Source organism: Protopterus annectens, chromosome 6.part1, assembly GCF_019279795.1.
Source record: "Protopterus annectens isolate FY-2018-M chromosome 6.part1, PAN1.0, whole genome shotgun sequence".
NCBI classification, from domain to species: domain Eukaryota; kingdom Metazoa; phylum Chordata; order Ceratodontiformes; family Protopteridae; genus Protopterus; species Protopterus annectens.
In genome coordinates, this window is record NC_056738.1 from 558,356,667 (window position 1) to 558,377,271 (window position 20,605).

The window sequence follows — 20,605 nt, forward strand, 5'->3', positions numbered from 1 at the left end:
ATGGACAAATAACAGAAATTACAATGGAAGAGGAAGTTGCAACTCGTGCTTGTGTATAAAGCAGAAAATAAATACTAACTAATGTCTTCATTAAAGGGTAAAGGGCAGACACCTGTAGTCACTGAACATCAAATTTCACATAATGGCACAAAGGCACCAATAGTGGTATACAACATGGAGGAAACAGTGATATCCTGCACAAGATGCTTTACATTATTGGTGTAAAATGTAGACAGTATTCAATATAGCAATAACCAATGACTGGGTGTGGTATATTGAAGATTTTACCCATGGTTGGTGTGGTTTAATTAAGAGGGTGAAACCTGAGTGATTAAACAAAGGCAACCATGGTAAATATTCAACGTATCACATCCAGGAGTTGGTTATTGTTATTACACAATAATATTATTTAAGAAAATAATTAGTTACTTTTCTTAAATAATGTATTTGTATAACTGTGCCACAGTGTTCTTCCGCTTTGCTTCTGTATCCTGCTGGTTTGCTGATGTACTGCACATGGGTTTGGGACTTCACGCTTATGCAGTACATCAGTGCTTTGGAAAGCAAGCAATGGAGATGGGAAGATCTCCGTTGCTTTTTTTAGAAACTGTGAAATTTGGATAGTTAGGTGTTAAGAGAGAAGGCAAGAATACAAGGAAAATCAGGTATGTTTCTTTAGTTTTACAAAACATACCTGATTTTCCTTGTATTTTCCCTGCCCTCCATATCTCTCTGCATCTAAGCTCAAGAATACTGGAAAATCCTGGCATATATTAATAGAAGAAAGTCCAGGTGACCAGACTTTTCTTTATTGGTATATGCTCGATTTACAATGGGCATGCTGGCTGGGGTGACCAATCAACATGCACATTTTTGAATTTTAATGACCTGTCATTGTATAATAGCATATTACATATAAGCTGCTATATCAGAACTCTCATCTCAAACTAGTCTCTCTACCCAAATGTACATGAAAGCTATTTTACTGTATACAGGAAGCATTATACTCTGCTCTGTAGTCCTTTTGCATGTTCTAAAGCACAGATACACTTATATCCCCCTGTAACTCCTACAGTGACTTACATAATTTAGGAAAGATATGCTTTTGTTGCATGATTTTTTTGCAGTGTTACCATTGTACAACTCAAGTTACTCAACCAGTTTTTTGATAAAATAATTGCAGGGAGAATATGGTTGAGAATAATTAACAGATCTAAGTCTTTTCTTTCATACCAATTTGCTATGCTTTTTTTAATGTATGCTGCCAAGCTGCTAACTTTTAGTGCATTAACTATAATAAAGTGACTACATATGATTTGGGTTCTGCACTTGTCCCAAGGTTGTGAGAGATTGTAGCCTGGATTATGTTTTAAGTAAAGGGAGAATTTGCAGCATCCTAAAACCAATACAAAGTCACTCGAACCACACACTGTTCGATAAAAATGCTTGTGCAGCACCCCCAAACGTTTGATAAAAGAAGGCATCAATCTATAGGGGTCCACAAATGCTGCAACAATTAACATTTTTGTTTTTTTTTATTAATTTAGTTTAAGGAAAGCTTACCAGCATTCCTAAATAAAGGTGAAACTTTGCTCACAATAATGTGCTGCAGATATATGAGGCCGCCATATCCATGAACCTTCAAACTGAGGAATGGATAATATTAAAACATGGTGTCCAGGGATGTAAACCCAGGGCTGCAAACTCAGGCTGATAGTTGTGTAATGCTTAGCATGTATATCTGTCAACTAGATAACAAAGGTTTATGTCATAGCTTATTAAAAAATCCATTATATGCAGTAACAATTAAAATAATAAACTGAATCAGATGCAACAAGTTGAAAACTATACTTTATGCATGAAGTCCAGATTTAATACCTTTATCTACATCATTGCTATGTGTAAAACAATATAGCAACCACATAAGGTGCAAATATAAGTACTGTATGTGTAGACTGGGATCAACAGTTGGAAATGAAGCCAAGTTTCCTTGTTAAAACATTAATAAATACATTAGGCTGATATTAAACAGCAGCATATGCATATTATTATGTTGCTATACTATACTTAATGTGAGTTTCACCTACATACCAAGGCTGGCATTTTGTTATAAAATAAAGAAGAGAAAGGAGTAGCTCACCTTTACGACCATCTCTCTGAAAGTCCACATGACACCACTCCCCATCATTCACCTTTTTTGAGCTGGCTTTCATCTTGATGCCACCAGAGCCCATGTCCATCAGGAGGTAAAGGAAGCCATCTAGTAATTCAATTGCAAAGTAATCTGCCTTCTGGACATGGTCTACTCTCCCTTCCTTTGGAGGCTGCAGCTTACCATGGCTGAAAAGAAGAAGACCATTTGGTTCTGTGGTCCGGAAGTCAAAAGAAATGGAACCAGTCTTTTTTGTGTTCCACTTAGGCAAAGCAATGTAGGCCTCAGGTGACTCAAATGTAACTGGATCCAGAGCTGCCACATTCTCACACCAAAATACTAAGTCACCATGGACCTTCATCTTGCGGTCTCCTTCCTTTGCCAAGCGAGATAGCTCCAGTTTGAAATCATTATTTTTGTAGACAACCTGTTAAAAAGAATAGAACAGAAAACTTCAATGAGCTTCAGACACATAGATATGCAGTTCAGTACTGTTTGATTTTAGCTTCACTTGTACAGCAGAAAAGCTAAGACCATATCTCTCTGTGCCTAATGAGATTCAAAGTACTTCTTTTGTTATCCTAGATAACATGGGGTGAAGGTGAAAATGAGTGTACCATTATTTATGTTCATGCATACACCCTTTCAAATTATTTTCAGAATCACTTTTTTTAAGAAATAGCACACTGATATTGATGGTCCCATTGTACATGGGCAGTATTTGTAAAATATGGACTTAAGACATATTTTTCCCATGTCCCAGTAATTTCACACAATAGCAAGACAAAACATCTGTTTAACCGTTGAGATTAATATAGTATTGAGAATTAGAAAATATCTGTAGAATGTTGAACTTCAGTCAGCTGACATCCTCAATAAAAATGTTTTGGTGTACTTGGAATGTTTGAGAAATAAAACATAAAACATATTACTGAATGTATAAATAAAATATAAATAATGTAAACAGAAAGATAATCATTGTCCTTAGTATGCAGCAAGATATAGCAAGGGCAGCTGACACACACATTGTTACAGTCATAGTTGCATTTAGCTGAGCTCAGATATGAATGATCAGGTCTACAAGTTTTGTTTTCTTCCTCTGCAACTGACAGACATTTTAAGAACCAAAATATTTATACAGATGTTTGCTATGCATAGTACACATGTGCCATGGTGTTACTTAACTGTCCTGTAACACTCAAATTACAAGAATTCCAAGCAGCATTAAAGTATAATCATGAGATACAATATACTTTCCAGAAGTCCAGCAACTTTATTAAAGTGTTCCCCAAGGTGTCCAAACAAAGTCAGTATATACAGCTATTTATTTAGGTAGTAAGGTAAACACAAGTGATCATTTTCAGATTTTACCTGACTCAGGTCATGTAATGGTGAGATTATAAAAATAATATAACAGTGAAATACACAGACGCTAGATAGACAAAGAATATGCATACATAATGAAATGGCATAAGCACACCTATTAAGATGTACACAATTAGAACGGCCAATGGAGGAACTTTGTCACTGCATTGCTAATTATTACAGTTTGAGCTGGAATGCATATTAGGACAGCCAAGAAGGGAATATTCATAGGTGTGTACTAGGCTAATGGCCCTGGAGCCTTTACAAGCCAAGCACCAAAAAAATTTCCCAGGCACTGTGCTACCTGATATTAGTTCACAGTGCCCCTATCCAGTAGGGCAACTGGAATGATCCCTGGAGTGAACTTTCTCTTACCCATCCACTTGTCAAGATTTCTCTTGAAGAGAAACCTAATGCTCCATCTTCCATCTCTAAAGTGGGTTTGAAGGTTCTCAGTACAAAAAACACAGAGTCAGATGGGTAAAAGGAAATAAAAATAAACAGCCAGCACCATTAGCACTGTCTTTTCAGAATAATTCCCATAGTCCTGAAAAAGTACACTCAACAGTGCTTTCAGAATCTGACTTATGAGTTTCTGGTACAAATGCATACCTAAAACTAAAGCAGCAGGGAGGCATCTACAAGCTGACATGATATGCTAAGAATGCATACATCTGAATTGTCAAAATGTTATTTAAAATACATTGTCAAACTGATATTTAGAAACATCAAGTGCATACTATGTCTCTAACTGAACTGTAAATAATGTAAAAATGGTACATGCACAGTGATACAAAGTATGCAGTTAATTTAACAACTTCATTTTCTTACTTCTGAACTGTATCTGTACATTTCAGTTTATTTGTTTTTAAATTTTAGTATACTTTTCTGATTATGTAATTTTATTTTTATAACACTGTAATATTGAGAAGCTGTTCTCCCTAGGCCTCCAGAGAAAGGGGTCCAGCTGGACTTTCCATGTAATCAAATGCAAAAAAAAAAATACGATAATTATGTTATAAATATCTTTATCTATACACATATATTAATAACTATCAGCCCAGGCTCTGTGGAATACATGAATAAATCCCTGACTATGGCCTACATAACCTGAGAAGTAAGAGCAGCTGGAAGAGTCAAGTCAGCGAACTGGAGTAACATGCTAATGCCAGCTCACCCATTCAATGGGGGGGGGGGGTTCTCAAATGGCTTCCAAGCTAAACATCTCCATATCTGAAAAACTGAGTTTCTGATGGTAGTGGGGCACAGTATAGATACTATAGGTCCCTAGTCCTGGAAGGTAGCAAAGATGAGGGCCATGGATAGTGGCAAAAACACCTTTCTTGCTGCCTACATGAAAACTCTTTCTTATCACTCTTACCCCTGTGCTTGGACTGCCCCACATACCTCGGAATTGTTCATCAGTTTGCCTCACATATTTGCCCTTGCCCTCAAAAAAAAATTGATTTTTGGGGACAATCACTAAGGATTATTGACAGTAAACCATGCCAAACACTACAAGTTTCAAACTTCTTACTGTATAGAAAATGCACTCTGATGCAAAATATGTCATCCTATTAACTTTTTATGTAAAGTAAACTTACTTTAAATTTTTTTTGTCAAATGGTTAATTTAACAGGTTGGCAATTAAATAATTGTTTCACAACTATTCACTTATGCAAATACATTCTAATCAGACAAGGGCCACAAAGTGACATACTCTTCTTGCCAACACATTAATGCCTTAAAAATACATAAGAAGCTTGGACTTCCGTGCTCAGAAGCTTTTATAAAAACTTAATTTTCTGAAAATTGGCTTGAAATGAATTTTATATTTACACACACATGAGTACGTGTGCATTTTTCATGCACAAGAATGTATGTGAACACTTTTTCTTGTAAAAACAAACGTTTTTGTCACTTTAAAAATGTTCTCTAAAATCCCTTGGCATGACCAAGAAAGTAATGCATGCATTAAATATACCCATTCTAATAGCACTACATCCAACACTAACTCATCCCTTATATTTCTAAAAAACTACCCGTTTACCTCTTGGAACTGCACATGTGATAAACTTTGACCTCCACTTATCTAAGTAACAGATTTGTTTTTATTCCGCAGACTGAGTTATACCCCTGTAATTATTTTTTGCACTGTCTTTCTTTGGTATCGTACTAAAGCTTTTCTCCCTGGGGGGCTCTCTATTATTAGTTAGGCTATCCCAGTAAACAAAGTGAAATAAATAAATAAATACATACATACATACATGAGTGAATTGCTCTACAATCATTTATTTATAATGTGCCAAAATGAAATCCTAAAATGCACAGTAAAATGTAGAAATCCATAAATAAAGCAATGAACACCATTTAGATGCAATACAGAATACTTGCCAGAAAACAAATTACAAATAAAAATAAACAGTGACTAAAACTTAGATAAACACAAATTCAGGTCTAACAACTATAATCAGCAAAATAATGTGTACACAAGATTATACTGAAAGGCTGACTGCATGCAGAAAATTCACAACTGCAAGAGTTTCAAAACATGAAAGATCAGTATGTTACCAATACAAAGGTAATACTTGAGAAAATGTGCAAAAACAAAATGTATTTTTGCTGTAATGATTCTTATAGCTTGACAAAGTCATGCTACAACTAAGCAGTATAATAAAAAACTGAAAGAAGCTTATAAATTAGAGGTGCAACATTGAGAATTTCTTTTAACGTGTAACTGAAACAATATTCCAGAATAAGATGACATCAATGCATGAATTAAAAATGTAAAGTCAATAACTTTTTATCTCCACAGGATGCATCCCAGACGGCTCCACTACTTATACCCAAGTGGCCCACTCAATCCATGGGGAGGGGAAGTAGGGCATTTCTACGCTAAAGCCATATGGTCCCATTCTTTCCTGTCTGGGAAACCCAAAAGGATTATCCATTCCTTAATAGTGAGAGTCAGGTGGTAGGGAGTGGGTCAGCTTTTTGAGAAGTAGTCTACCTCCCTTGGTTGAGCCATACCTCACAACCTATTCGCACAAGAAATCTGGGCAAAGCCAAAAATACTTGGAGGACAAAGGCAAAAAGAAAAAAGTACAGATTTTAAATATTGTTATTATAAACCTAGAAAGTTCCTAGAATAACACGTTTTGCATTGATATACATTTTCTAGAAACCACATTTGCTACAATACCACAAAATTTAAGAGGTATGGTTGGAGCACTCCCCCTCTCCTCAGCAGTTCTTGGAGCTCAGTTGTGTACTGCTGCCATGGGGAATATGCCTTCACATATTGAATCCCCCAAGCTTGTGCATTATGGCAGCACATGCTCTATAGGATTATGCACCAGAGGTGTAACACCTAGTGTTCCTGCTAGGTGCCATCAAAGTGGTAAACCAGAACAACCTCCCTCTTCCCAGAGTGGCTGTACAAGAAGTGAAAGATAAATTAAGTTTTGAACACTGAATGAAAAGTCCAAATGAAAACACTCAGAACAAAATTCTACGAATGCAGAACAGTAGGAACACAGCTGAGCATGCCCCTGTCCAAAGGAGAAAACACAGGGCAAAAAAGTGAAATACGGATTACAAATTAATTATAAAAGTTGTTAAACAGGAAAAGTAGTAAAAATAATTTTAGTCTTAAAATTATCTTTTTCAATTTGCTGCTTATGTTCGCATCAGACATGAACTCTCAGTGCAACTAATGATACTAACTTAGGATATTAGTTACTTGTGGGAAGAATGCAGGCATGGACAGACAATAGTTACCCAGACACCATATGGTACTACCTAGTCTGAAAATCTATATTCAGTTAAAGCAGATTATTTTATAACTTTGAGTTGTTAAGGAAAGAATCCAATAAATCGTAGCAAAGAATGATGTCTACTTTCACAAACAAATATATATTCCACTATTTTATTTATCCACTGCACATGGCAAACTCTAAAGCAAAGTTAAATGTGACCCGCACATCCCCAGATATGCTCGCTAAATAATGATATCTGAAATACGCTAGGAGGGCAGTGAGGTATACTGAAACAAAGGAAAGGTTGTCAGGATGGGACAAATGTCTCTCCCTACTGCAGCTAATTTACTGTTGGTAGGCACAATAAAACATTTAGTTCATCTGATAAGTGGATCAAGCAATCATGGATTTCTTTAAAAAAAAATTCCCAACACAGAGAATACTAGTGGCAGTGTGGACCAACAAGTAGTAACCAACAGCCATCAAATCAGTTTACAGAGTGAACTTCTAGGTTACTTTATTCCCAGTTATTAGTTGATAATGTGGATACTATCTACATATGTCATATGTTCTAGGTCACTTTCAGCTGACAAAGTTATCCATGTGTTGCAATACAACTAACTAGTACTGCTTACATTTTAGACTACCTTTTAACAGAAAAGGACCAATTACTTTATAAACTATGGAGCATTACCCACCATGCATCTGGTACTCAAACTGATCACTTTATAATATATAGAACCAGGGGGCATTTTCCTCCAATTTCCACAAATGCTTTTAGAAGTATCAGGAATCTAACAACAACAACAAAAAAAACCCTCCGAAGCTACTGGGCTAAAAGCTGCTGAGAGTGAGTTTTCCCTCATAATCTGCCTTGCCCTTGCTACGAGAGACTGATTACTTAAGTATATATCATATTAAACAGATATGTTCCCAGCAGAGGTATTCAAAAAAAAATCACTGCAGTGCAATGGATACATGCTTCCATCCACCAACAAACTAATCATAGAAAGAATAATAATGCAGTTTTTACCTCAAGAATATTTGTCAGTAATTATCTGGTAAATGTCAAGAGTAAATACATTCAGCCAAACAATATTACAGAACTTCTCTGCAGCAAAATTATCTTGAAAATGCTATAAAATAGTTGTCTGCTAAGAATGGCAAATATGTGTAACAATGTTTTTCTCATTGTCAGCATGCCAGGACAGTGAAAATCCTTTAGGTGTTATTTCTTATGCATAGTACACAAAATCAGTTTCAGTTATCTAGTGGTATACATATCTGATGGAATATTGAAAACTATTGCGCACAAATGTGTATTTATTTCACAGTAATGCAAAGTCATAGAATGCTTTATCTCCAAAAGAAATACAGTACCTTGATATCTATTAACATCCACTGTGTATATATAAACAAAGTACTTGTAACATTATTAGCTCACTTGCAAGTCCTAATAGAAGTTCTCAGGAAAGCATAATGCCCACATGTTGGCAACAATCATTCCAATTGCAAATGGATTAGATTCTTCCAAAGATAAAAATGTTTGCACCAATAAGCATTCTGAGTCTCCATGCTAAAGTATTTGAGAATGTTGTTCAGCAGCTGGTAAACACTTATCACAATGAACAATATTCTCTCTGAAGTGCCGTATGGATTTAATTCGTGATGTGCAGCAGAGTGCTCTTCATTTTGGTTACGTGTTATATTTTTACACTCCTTGAAGCAAGATACTGTGCAGATGCAGCAATGATTTAGATTAATTGGTACTTACGTATTATCACAACCACGTTCCAAACACGTCACGGTTGTAAATGCAGTGCTGAGAAACCACCATGAGCAGGTTGGAGATAACTACTCAAACTGGTAGTAATAAAGACAGTGAAAATGAAGGGATTTCTTATATGTAAGTACCATTGTTTGTTTTCCAATAGTTGGAGACATCATCAACAAATGGTAGTGTGGGAAAAGGAAACAGTGTAGCTGGTCTGTGGGACATTACTGACACTCATGAAAATAATCGATAGCTGCATCCCCCTCAACCTTTTAGCACAAAAAAGCCTGAAAAAAGTGTGACAGAATGGGGACAAAGTTCCAAAAATAGGGACAGATATTAAATATTGCTCTGACAACAAACAATGTTACTCACATATATGAAATCACTTCAGTTTGACTGTCTTTATTACTTCCAATTTGGGTAGATATGTTATCTGCAACCTGCTCATTGTCTCAGCACTGCATGTAAATCCATGAGATGCTTCGAACATGGTTGGGTCTCTTTAATTCAGATACTTTATCTGTTATACATATAACCAGTGATTTTTTTTTTAAAACCCAAAGACTGGCATAAAGGTAGTCAAAGCTACTTTTATGAAATCTACAACCCATTTCTGAAGTTTAAAAATAATCAAGAAACCACTGTGCTTCCAAACAGAAATGTTATGCAAACGTAATCTCCTTTTTTTAATTGGTTCCAAAAAAAGTTAGAGCTCCTGTACAGATTTTGCTGCCCCTCCCTCAACCTAGGTCCCTATCTGTTGATGTTATGTACCGAGCCGTTTAATAAACCAGGAGTTTAAATCCTGTCTCATGAAAAGTTAAATGTTAAGTAGACCAGGATATTATTGTGTTTTAAGAAACTGCCAAAAATCAGTGTTGGGCAGCTATCTAAAATGAAGTGAAAGGCCATAGCCATGATTTTCACAACTGTGTCACCACGTGAAGGGCATGTCAGTATATCAAGAGTGAGTTGTTCCCAACATGGTTTCAATAATACGCAAGTACCAATTAATTTAATGCTTTCAACATAGTAGATGATAACTCGCTTTACACACCAACCAGGAAGAGGGGCTTGGATCAGACTAAGTGACCTGTTTCCAAAGGCATGCATTGCAATAAACATAGTCAAAAACATGGCTATGTGTGTGTTTGGTGTGTGTGTGTGTGTGTGTGTGTGTGTGTGTGTGTGTGTGTGTGTGTGTGTGTGTGTGTGTGTGTGTGTGTGTGTGTGTGTGTGTGTGTGTATATATATATATATATATATATATATATATATATATATATATATATATATATATGTGTGTGTGTGAGTTTATACACACACACACATATATATATTATATATATATAGTATTATATATATATATATATATATATATATATATATATATATATATATAGTTTTATATATATAGTATTTTATATATATATCCTCACTGAGTGCGTAAATGACAGCATACTATATATGAAAGACACAGAAATATTATTTCAGTAAGCACACAATGAAGCATAAACAAAAGTTATGCACTTACTTTAATGATAGATCTGTGTTGTCTGTTTCCTTCCTTCCTTCCTCAACATAGAGATCTTTGGATCTGACGTTAGCTCTGGCTTTAGCCAACAGCCTTTGGATCTAAAGTTCAGACTCCTCCCCTTAACTATAATCCCCTACTGTACCCAACATTACCTCAGATTAAATTTGCCTGTAAACCTATAAAGGATAAGATCCTATAAATAAATAAATAAATAAATAAAAAACACATTCTTTAATAAAAATACTGGATTCATATTCTGCTCTGGAGATGAAAGAGCATATGAATGTATCCAGAGGACAGATCATGGTATCATACTAGAAACCAAGATAGTGAACTCCAAAAACTTCCCAGCTAATGAAGCCTTGTAGTGGTCGCATGGAAGGATATTCTGGAGGATGGCCAGCCCACAGATAGCTCTATCTCTGGAGAGCAAATCAAATTTATACTGAGAAATAAAAGTATGACCATTGGACCAAACTACACCAGCACTAAAGCCAAATCCAAGGTAATATCCAAAGATCTCTATGTTGAGGAAGGATGGAAGCAGTCTTGGGTCATCTCCTGTTTGGTATCTACTTTTCTGAAGTACAGGCTAACACAGAAGGTCTTTGGCTAATGTAGTTCGCAGTTGACTGCAAACTAGGAACCATAATTGAAACTCCTAATGAGGTGGACATCATACAAAAGGGCCTCACTGAGACAGATACCTGGTGTCAAAGCCATGGCCTCAAGCTCAACGCCAAAAAGTGCATTGTCATCCCCTTTGGTAAAAACTCTGTACCCATGAGCTACTACATAGGTGGTAGTCTACTTAACACTGAAAGTGTGATAAGAGACCTTGGGACACAGGTAGAGAGTAGTCTCTCCTTTGATAATCACATTGCCACAGTAGTCAGGAAATCCTTCTACGTGGCACAGCTCATCACAAAAGGTTTCTCATCCAGGAAAAAAGAGGTCATTGTTCCCTTCTAGTCATCACTCATTAGACCCATTATAGAGTACAACGCCCCCTTTGGTATGTACCTCACAAGATATCTACAACAACTGGAAAGGACACAGAAATACATCACAAAGAGGATTACTGGCCTCAAACAGATGCCCTACACAGACCGTCTCAAAAAACTCCAGCTTTACTTCATCGCATATTGCCTACTCAGAGGTGATCTCTGTCTAACATACAAAGTTATGTCAAACCTAGAGCTGTTGGACATGTTCCACTTAAAGAAATCCCAATCTCTCTGAGCTACATGCTCTAGAGACCTAAACCTTGTCACAACAATAAACAGAACATGCTGGAGGGATAGATTCCTGTGTCAGAGACTTCCCATACTCTGGAACAAACTACCTATCTATGTCAAACAAAACTCCTCATTAGCAGTCTTCAAGAAAAATCTTGATGATTGGATGGGAAATAGGAAATTCACCCCAGGGATCACTTCTGTGGCTTTGCTCAACAGGGGCACATGAAAATAATGTTCTTGGGTGGCGTAAGCCAGGGTACATTTTTGGCTAGGCTTATATAGGCCCTAGAGCCAATAGCCTAGTACCTATCTATGAACCTATGACCACAGATATCATCACTACAGGCTTTTGAGGAAAAAGGAGGTAGATGTAGATACAGATCTAGCTGAATGAGTTTTGATGGGTACTGCCAAAGGCAGACCCTTCTCTTTGTATACATATGAGATGCAGTCAGATAGCCATCTAGATAAATTAGGACAAGGTGTCTCTAAAGTGACTTTAACTTTTGAAAATGATCAGAGTTTCTAATATTCTTGGAACTGTGGAGATAAAGTTGATGATGCATGTCCAGCAGATGCAGCATATTCTCCTCTTTGTTGGTAAAAGTGGGGAAGAAAACTGGCAGACTGATGGATTGGTTTAGTGAAGGCTCAGTAGCTACTTTACAGACAAACCCCTCTTTCATCCCTAAAGACATTGTATCCTTATGGAAAACCAGGTAAGGGAATTTGCAAGACTGCAGTTCTGACAATCTCCATGCTGAGATGGCTGCCACCAGGAAAAAGATTTCCCAGGCCAGAAATTTGAAGTCCACCTTGGATGCAGGTTCAAAGAGATGTTTAGCAGTAGCTTGTAGCGTCATATTTATGTCCCAAAGATGGGTGGGATCCCTAAGTGGAGGCCTAAGAAGAAAGTTGTCCCTTAAGAAGGCCTTGGATAAACTAATAGAGGCAATGGATGATTGTTTTTCCTAATATAGAAATATGAAATTTGGGCCAGTTGGACATTTATGGTAGAGTAACTGGCTCCTTTGTGAAAGAGGGAAGCCAGTAAAACAGCTGAAAGATGAGTCAAACAAGGAGCCAGACCACTGAGAGGCTCAAATAGAAAACCTCTCCCATTTACTTTTGTAAGTCTTCCTGTTAGATGGACTTTGGGATGAAATAAGAATGTAGATTACTAGGGAAGAAAGCCTGGACTGACTCACCATCACTGGAATTGGAGAAACATTAAAGTTATGTACTCACCATAACTATGCATCTGCATTTTCAATGTTCATTCTTCCTCAATGTATGGGTACCAAATCCAACTTCAGAGCCAGCTCAGCTGCATGCACTAGACTTTGGATCCCACTCTCAAGCTCCTCCCTCTGCCCATAATGCCCCACTCAACCAACAATATCCCAGATCAAGTTTACTGCTTTACAGATTCTAAGACAGAACAGGAAGAAGGAAAGAACAGCAAGCTGGGTCTCAAACCAGGAACAAAAGATTCCAAAATATCCAATAGGTCACTCCAAAAGTTGAAAGGAAAGAGGAAGGTGTGTGGGGAGTTAGAGAATGCAGATGCCTAGTTATGGCGAGTACATAATTTTAATAGTGATGCTGTCCTTTTCATTCTTCCTCAATGTATGGGACACAGTCTCCAGCTACGTGAATCTTTGGTGGCCCTCATGGAAGGATACTCTGGAGAACTGCCAACCATAAAGTAGTTCTGCTTCTAGAGGTCAAATATAGTTTGCAATGAACAAATAAGGTATGGGTACTTGACTAAGTAGCTGCTGCACAAATGTTATCAATGGAAGTTCTAGACCGGAATGAGGAAGGGGTGGCCATGGACCATGTAGAATGTGGTTTAGGAGAGTTTGATAGGGACAGGCCTTGTTGACTATATACAAAAGAACTGAAAATCAGTAATCCATTTCCCAGAGCAACTTTAGAAACTGGTGAACCCAATCTGTTGGTTGAGAAAGAAACAAAGAGCTGTTCTGATTTCCTCAAATCCTTTGTCCTGCGGAGATAAAAACACAGTTGGCTATGTACATCTAAAAGATGTAGCATTTACTCTACTTTATTTGAAAAATTAGGGAAGAAGACAGGCAAATTAATTGTTTGATTAATATTCAATTCAGTTGCTACTTTTGGTAAGAAGGTAACTTATTTTTATTTTACATTTGTTAACCGGGAAAGTTTGACTTGGAATGAGCCAATTTTCAGCGGAGGCCCGGGAAGAAATGCCCCAGATGCATATCTTTGTAATGTGGGAGGAAACCGTAGCACCCAGAGGAAACCCACATGAATGCAGGGAGGACATGCAGACTCCACACAGAAGGCACCCCAGCCGAGAATCGAACCAGAGAACCTCTTGCTGTGAGGTGACAATGCTACCGCTGCACCACTGTGCTGTCCAAAATAAAAAATAAATAAATAAAATAAATTAATAAATAATAAAATAACTCTGCCTTTTTGAAAAACAGTGTAACAACATTTGGAAGATAAAGCCTGGAGTTCAGAGATTCTTCTCACATACATAATAGGTACTAGGAATGTTGTTTTTAAGACAAAAATTTTAAATCTGATTTGGCTGATGTAGTTTGTTGGGTCAGTCCTTGAAGTACAGCTGTTAACTCCCAAGGATGCAATGGATTTTTTACTGGAGGCGTAAATAAGAAGGTGCCATTTAGGAAAGCCTTATACAGTTTGGAAGAAGCTGAAGAGGAAGCGTTTTCTCCCGAGTGAAAATTAGATATAGCTGCTAAATTGTACTTTGATTGTAGAAAATCTAGCCCCTTCCTGAAAAACAGATGCTAAAAATTCCAGAACTGAAAGTATAGGTGCAGTCAAAGGGTCAGTTTTCTTCTGAAGAGCCCAAATTGAAAATCTTTTTCATTTACTCATGTACGTTTTCCTTGTAGATGCTTTCTAGGATAAGTTAGATAGAGACCTCTGATGTTGAGGTGCATCATCCCAGAGGAGTGTGAGAGAAGGTCTGGACTGGGGTCCAGTATCCATGGCGGATGTCAAAGATGAGGCCAAAGGAAGGGAGCCACACTTGATAAGGCCAAAATGGGACAATGAGGATAACTCAGCTCTTTAAACAAAGTGCTTTCTGTAATAATTTTGGAATCAGAGGTAGTGGGGGATAAGCATTAACAGAGACCAGAGGGCCAAACGTGAACTATATCATCTCTCGGTGACTCGCCCTGCGGGGGAATTAGGGCAATGAGCCTGCTGCACTTGCTGTGGAGAGACACAAAGAAATTGCAACAATGTTGATCCCAACAATGGAAAATCTTCTCCACTACTGAAAGGCCACTCTGAGTCATAAAAATGGACCTACTGAGTTTGTCCACTACTGCACTAGATTTCCCTGGTATTGCATTGCCACAAGAAAGCATTTGGAGGAGATCACCCACTGCCACACTCTCATTGCCTCTTTCCAAAGGGGGTAAGATCAGGTTCCCCCATTTGTTGATGTACCAAACCACAGATTGTTGTCGGCTTGTATTGCAACAGTCGCTAGAGGAAGAACATCCAGAAAGGCCTGCAATGCTAGTACGACAACTCTCATCTATAACACTATGTGAATTGGTCTCTTGGGAGACCATGTGCCTTGGACATCCATCCCAAGAAATGCCCCACCTCACCCCAACTGGGAGGCATCCATGGTTGCCGTGGCTACTGGAAGAAATAGAACAAAGGGATGGACTAAGTAAACTTCATTTGATTGAATCCACCAAAGAAGATGATTGGAAAGGACAGAAGGTGATGCAGAATAGACCTCTGAACAACTAGAGTCCATTGGAGAACACATACATAGAAATGGGCCATAGGAATTAAGGGTATGCTTGCTGCCATCAAACCTAGAGCCTGAAGGACAAGTCTGGCTGGAGGAGAAGTATAAATAAGATATATGTTGTGTAGGAAAGCAGGCTATCTGATTTACTGAATTCAACTGGGCCCCTATGAACTCTAGGCTCTGTATTGGTTGTAGATAAGATATGGAGATGTTCACTGAAATACCTAGTCTTTCATAAAGTTTGCAGAAAAATGGACTGTTCTAAGAGATGCCTTGTTGGGGCAGTGAGGAGGCAGTTTCTAGATATGGAAACACTTGGAATCACAGTAGTCTCAGGTGATCTGCTACAAGTGGCGCAGTGACGGCGCAGTGGTGCAGCGGTAGCATTGTCACCTCACAGCAAGAGGTTCTCTGGTTCGATTCTCGGCTGGGGTGCCTTCTGTGTGGAGTCTGCATGTCCTCCCTGCGTTTCTGTGGGTTTCCTCTGGGTGCTCCGGTTTCCTCCCACATTACAAAGACATGCATCTGGAGCCTTTCTCACCGGGCCTCCACTGAAAATTGGCTTTGTTCCAAGTCGGACTTTCCCGGTTAACAAATGTTAAATAAATAAATAAATAAAAGTGCCATACACTTGGTCAACACCCTGGGGGCTGTGGTGAGGCCAAAGACCAGGGCTCTGAACTGACAGTGACTGTCTCCCCCAGCTGAAAGTGAAAAAATCTTCAGGATCATCTGTTCATGTTGATGCGATAGAAATTGTCCTGAGGATCAGTTAAGAAACTACAGTCATCCTTGCATAAAAAGGGCAGAATGGACTCAACCATGACCATTTGGAACTTTGACTACTTCACAAATTGGGTAAGGTTGCTTATATGCAAAATTGGACTCAGGTCCCCTGTCTTTATTTCAGTAAAATGATCCTAGTGTAAATTCCGAATCCTTTTTGGTCTTGTGGGACCTCACGAATGACTCTTTGTCTAGCAAGTCCTGAGCTGCAGCTTCGCTCTGACTGCGTGGGATGTTGGGAAGCTATGTTCAGTTGTTTGGGGTAATTTGAAAAAATGGTATGACATAACCTCTGTATATTATGTTTAACACTCAAGAATCTTTTGTTATAGAAGCCCAGGCATCTGGGTGCAAAGACAAGCACCCCCTTGCTACTTTCTGAAGTGGGTAGTCAGACATCCCTTCAGGAGCACTGAAAGGGTCGGTCTGAAAAAGAATCTTGGAAACACTGATTTTGCAGGTCTTCCCTGTTGCGAGGGTGGTGTCTTCCATTTAATTACCCCCCTCTGTCTCTGGAGGAGTTGACCCCACATGAGTCCTGGAAAGGTCCCTAGGATTTATGGAACCAATTTTCCTACATCGTGTTTGATTCCGGGAAAAGAACCATTGAAGAGTAGAAAAGCATATCCCTATGGCAGATGGGGTCTTTCCATCCTGTTCACTCCAGAAAAGCATTTCTTTTACACAAGGGCCAAATAAAAGATGTTCAATCAAAGGGAGCACTGACAAAAGAAGACTTGAAAGGCTCTGTAAAGTCACATTACCACATCCAGGCATGTCACATAATCACTATGCCTGAACTGGCCACATGTGAGGTACCCTCGGCAGCATGGGAGATTAACCTCATGGATGCACTGGAAATGGACAACAGAGTGGCCAGCTGTGAAGACAGAAGAGAGAGATTTTGCGAGTTCTTTGGTCAAATTCCTCTGTAATCTTGTAAAGTGCGCTTAATAATTCAGAGACCTCAAGGCAAAGGTCACTGATGTAAATATGTACTTTCCAAACCTGTCTAATGTCCTAAACTCTCTATTACATTGACAGACAGAGGTACTCTGCTCAGCTAGTTCCTTCTTTGTGGCTACAGCCACAACCATAGCATCAGCAAGGACTATTTTGCTCCAATGAAGTCTGTCCTTTGGTGCTGCCAAAAATTTTGTCTGGGCATCAGATCATTGGTTCAACAGAGTCCAGTTCCTTCCATGCCTGGTGGCAGATTAAATTGATGAGCTCATCTGCTGCTGGAGTTACAGAAGACATAGAAAGGCTGAAACCAAAAGCTTCCAGAAAAACTGATTCCTGGGGGAAGGGATATCTGAAGACCATCCACCTTTTTGTTTTAGAATTTCCAGGATGTTTCCGAATGACATGTCATCCTGTGGAGATCTGGGGGACCCTTCCCCATTGTCAAAATCAGTATCCTCAGTGACAGATTACATAGGGAATCTATGTGTCTCCTTTTGCATTTTCTGTTCTGGGGGACCTTACCTCTTCAGTAGGATTATCTGGACAGGTATACAAAGAAAGGGGAAGTTCCTCTATGGCAAGTGTCTGGATACTAGATGGTACCAGCTGACCATGTGGAGTAGGCCTGATAGGCTCAGAGCTCAGATCCAAAGGGGCAATGGATGTAGGACCCAAGAATGAAACAGGAATTGAATCTCTTGTATGAGAAAAAGCTCTCTCTACTATGTTGAATGTCGACAGACCAGGATAAGCAGTGGCTGGCTGTACCAGACCCCAAAACATCAGAGCTGCTGGGCCTCAACCCTGCCAAGATCTGAGGAAGAAGATGGACCCAAGTTGTCCAATGCTAAAGTTTTGCGGGAGAAAGGTGGCTTTGATACATCCTCCCTGGATCTGGTGCTGACACTTCAGCTCAGAGACTCATCCAGATAAAAAGGAAATGGAGCAGAATTACTCAAGGAGACTATTGTGTTGAAGACCTAGTCATCTTCAGATCTGACACCAAAACTCTAGGGGGTCCTGGATACAAGGGCTTGGAAACTGGAAGATGGATCAGAAAAGGAGATGTCACAATGTGAGAAAGGGATTGGAGGCTTGTGGATCCAATGGGAGACAGGGATGGAATAACTCCTATCTGAATCTGAGCTCTGAGGAATTTCCTCATTATCCTATCTGCATCTGCTTCAGAAAGACTTCTGGAGGGCCCAAAGGGCGATGTAGCTGATTGTAGCCTAAACTCTCTTCTCAGTGTCATTTGGAGAAATGGGGACTGGAGCGGATTAGATACTGATTCAACTGTGAACCCAGGTAAGAGGGCTCGAGGAGACTTGGTCAATATAACAGTCAGATTCAAAGATTTTGGATCCAGATGCTTTTTTCAGGATCCGAAGAAATCAGATCCAATGTCTTTTGTATTTTTTGTTGTGGGTCCGAAGAAGCCATGGTCAACGTGAAAGCTTTAGGAGAATGAGTGGGAGATCTCTTATAAGACTCAATCTCTGATAATAAAAGATTTTGTTTTTTTACTGGGGGTTGGAGCCCCTGAGGAAGAAGATGAAGAAGGATGCAGTACCCCTTTAAAGACCAACTTATTACACTTAACAGTGCTCTAGAGTTAAACCCCGCACAAATGGAGCAATTGGTATTAAGATCTGCTGCTCCTAGGTCATAAATGCATTCTATGTGAGCATCAGAATTAGGAATTTTGTGCCCATGGGAAGTGTACTTTTTATATCCAGTTGGTTTTTCATCCATAGGTGGAAGAAAACAAAAAGAGATGTAAAATACTAGCACAGGGGTTTTTTGGTTAGAAAATTACAAGGTTACCAACAATGGTAAGTATAATACCCTTTAAACGATAGAAAGAGAGGTTGAAAGGAAGAACTAGCATCAACAATGGTATGTTAGAAGACTATCAGATGGTAAAAATAAGGAAGGAAAGTAGTCTAACAGTACACAAAATTGAAAACTTGACTAAAAGTAGATGGAAGACTAAAAGGAGAAGTTAAGAAGAGTTTTCAAAAATACCTATTACTCACAAGTCAGTGTAAGTCAAAATTAGCTCTTTGAGCAAGATGCACTTCTGTGCAAGATGGTGGCTAATGAGATATGAGATACTGTTGGCTGACTGGGGCTTTGTAGGTACAGGGAGGTGTTCGAGAGTTGGATCTGAAGTTTAGTGCATGCACCCGAGTCAGATCTGAAGTCAGATCCAGTATCCATATATTGCGGAAGAATAAAAAGGCCAACACAAAATCAAATGGTTAACCTGAGGGCATGAATGTCCAGGTGAGGCATTCCAGATGGGTGAGAGAGAAGATTTGGGCTGGGGTCCAATAACCTAGGGGGGGGTGTACCAAATGAAGCCAGAGGAAAGGAAAACACCTCCTATAGAGAGCCAACAGATATTGCCAATATACTGGCCGACAGATTCAGTGACAACTTTACCACTCTCTCCCCCCCAAAGGGCCAATCACAATACCAGCAGATTGCCAGGCACCCAGTATTACTGCTGCACAGGCTAAAACAGCACTCTCCAAGGCCAAGAATACAGCTTCCATGAGACCTGACAATATCCCTGGCTGTGTTCTACATGAACTACAGAGTGAACTGACACCTCACCTGTGTGCCCTGTTCAATCACAGCCTCACCTCAGGCTTTGTCCCTACCAAATGGCGCACTGCTACAGTCATTCCTCTCCACAAAGGAGGAGTGACTACAGACCCTGAGAACTATCTCCCCCATTAGCCTGACGAGTCTGATATGCAAAGCTATGGAACACATCATCATGGACTTAATAAACAAGGATATAGGGAATCTCCAAACTCTGGATCCCACACAGTTTGGTTTTGTGAAAGGTAGATCATGCCTGCTCAACCTGGTCAACTTCTTTGACTCAGTCACTAGAGCTGTGGATGAAGGCAAGGTGGTTCATACAGCCTACCTTGATCTGGCCAAGGCATTTGATACCATTCCCGATTCAGGAATCATAGAAAAATTCACTAAGTTAGGCATCAACCCCTATATCACTAGGTGGGTTGGACCAAAGGCTCATAGATAGAACCCACAGTGTGAACGTAGAGGACTCCAAGTCAGACTGCTGACCAGTCACAAGTGGAGTCCCACAGGGTTCGGTCCTAGGTCCTCTGCTGTTTGGTATCTACTTCTCTGAAGTCCAGGCCAACACAAATGGTCTCTGGCTGACAAAGTTCACAGACGATTGC

At 39.1% G+C, this 20,605-nt stretch overlaps 1 protein-coding gene across 1 annotated transcript in view; it reads right to left on the reverse strand.

Annotated features, from left to right (window-relative positions):
* Positions 1–20,605, reverse strand: part of LOC122805321 (neurexin-2-like) — a 1,760,973-nt gene that overhangs the window by 1,112,898 nt on the left and 627,470 nt on the right. The window contains exon 4 of the mRNA XM_044075409.1: positions 2,141–2,579. Coding sequence (XP_043931344.1) covers positions 2,141–2,579 — 439 coding nt within the window. The remainder of the gene's footprint in view (positions 1–2,140; positions 2,580–20,605) is intronic.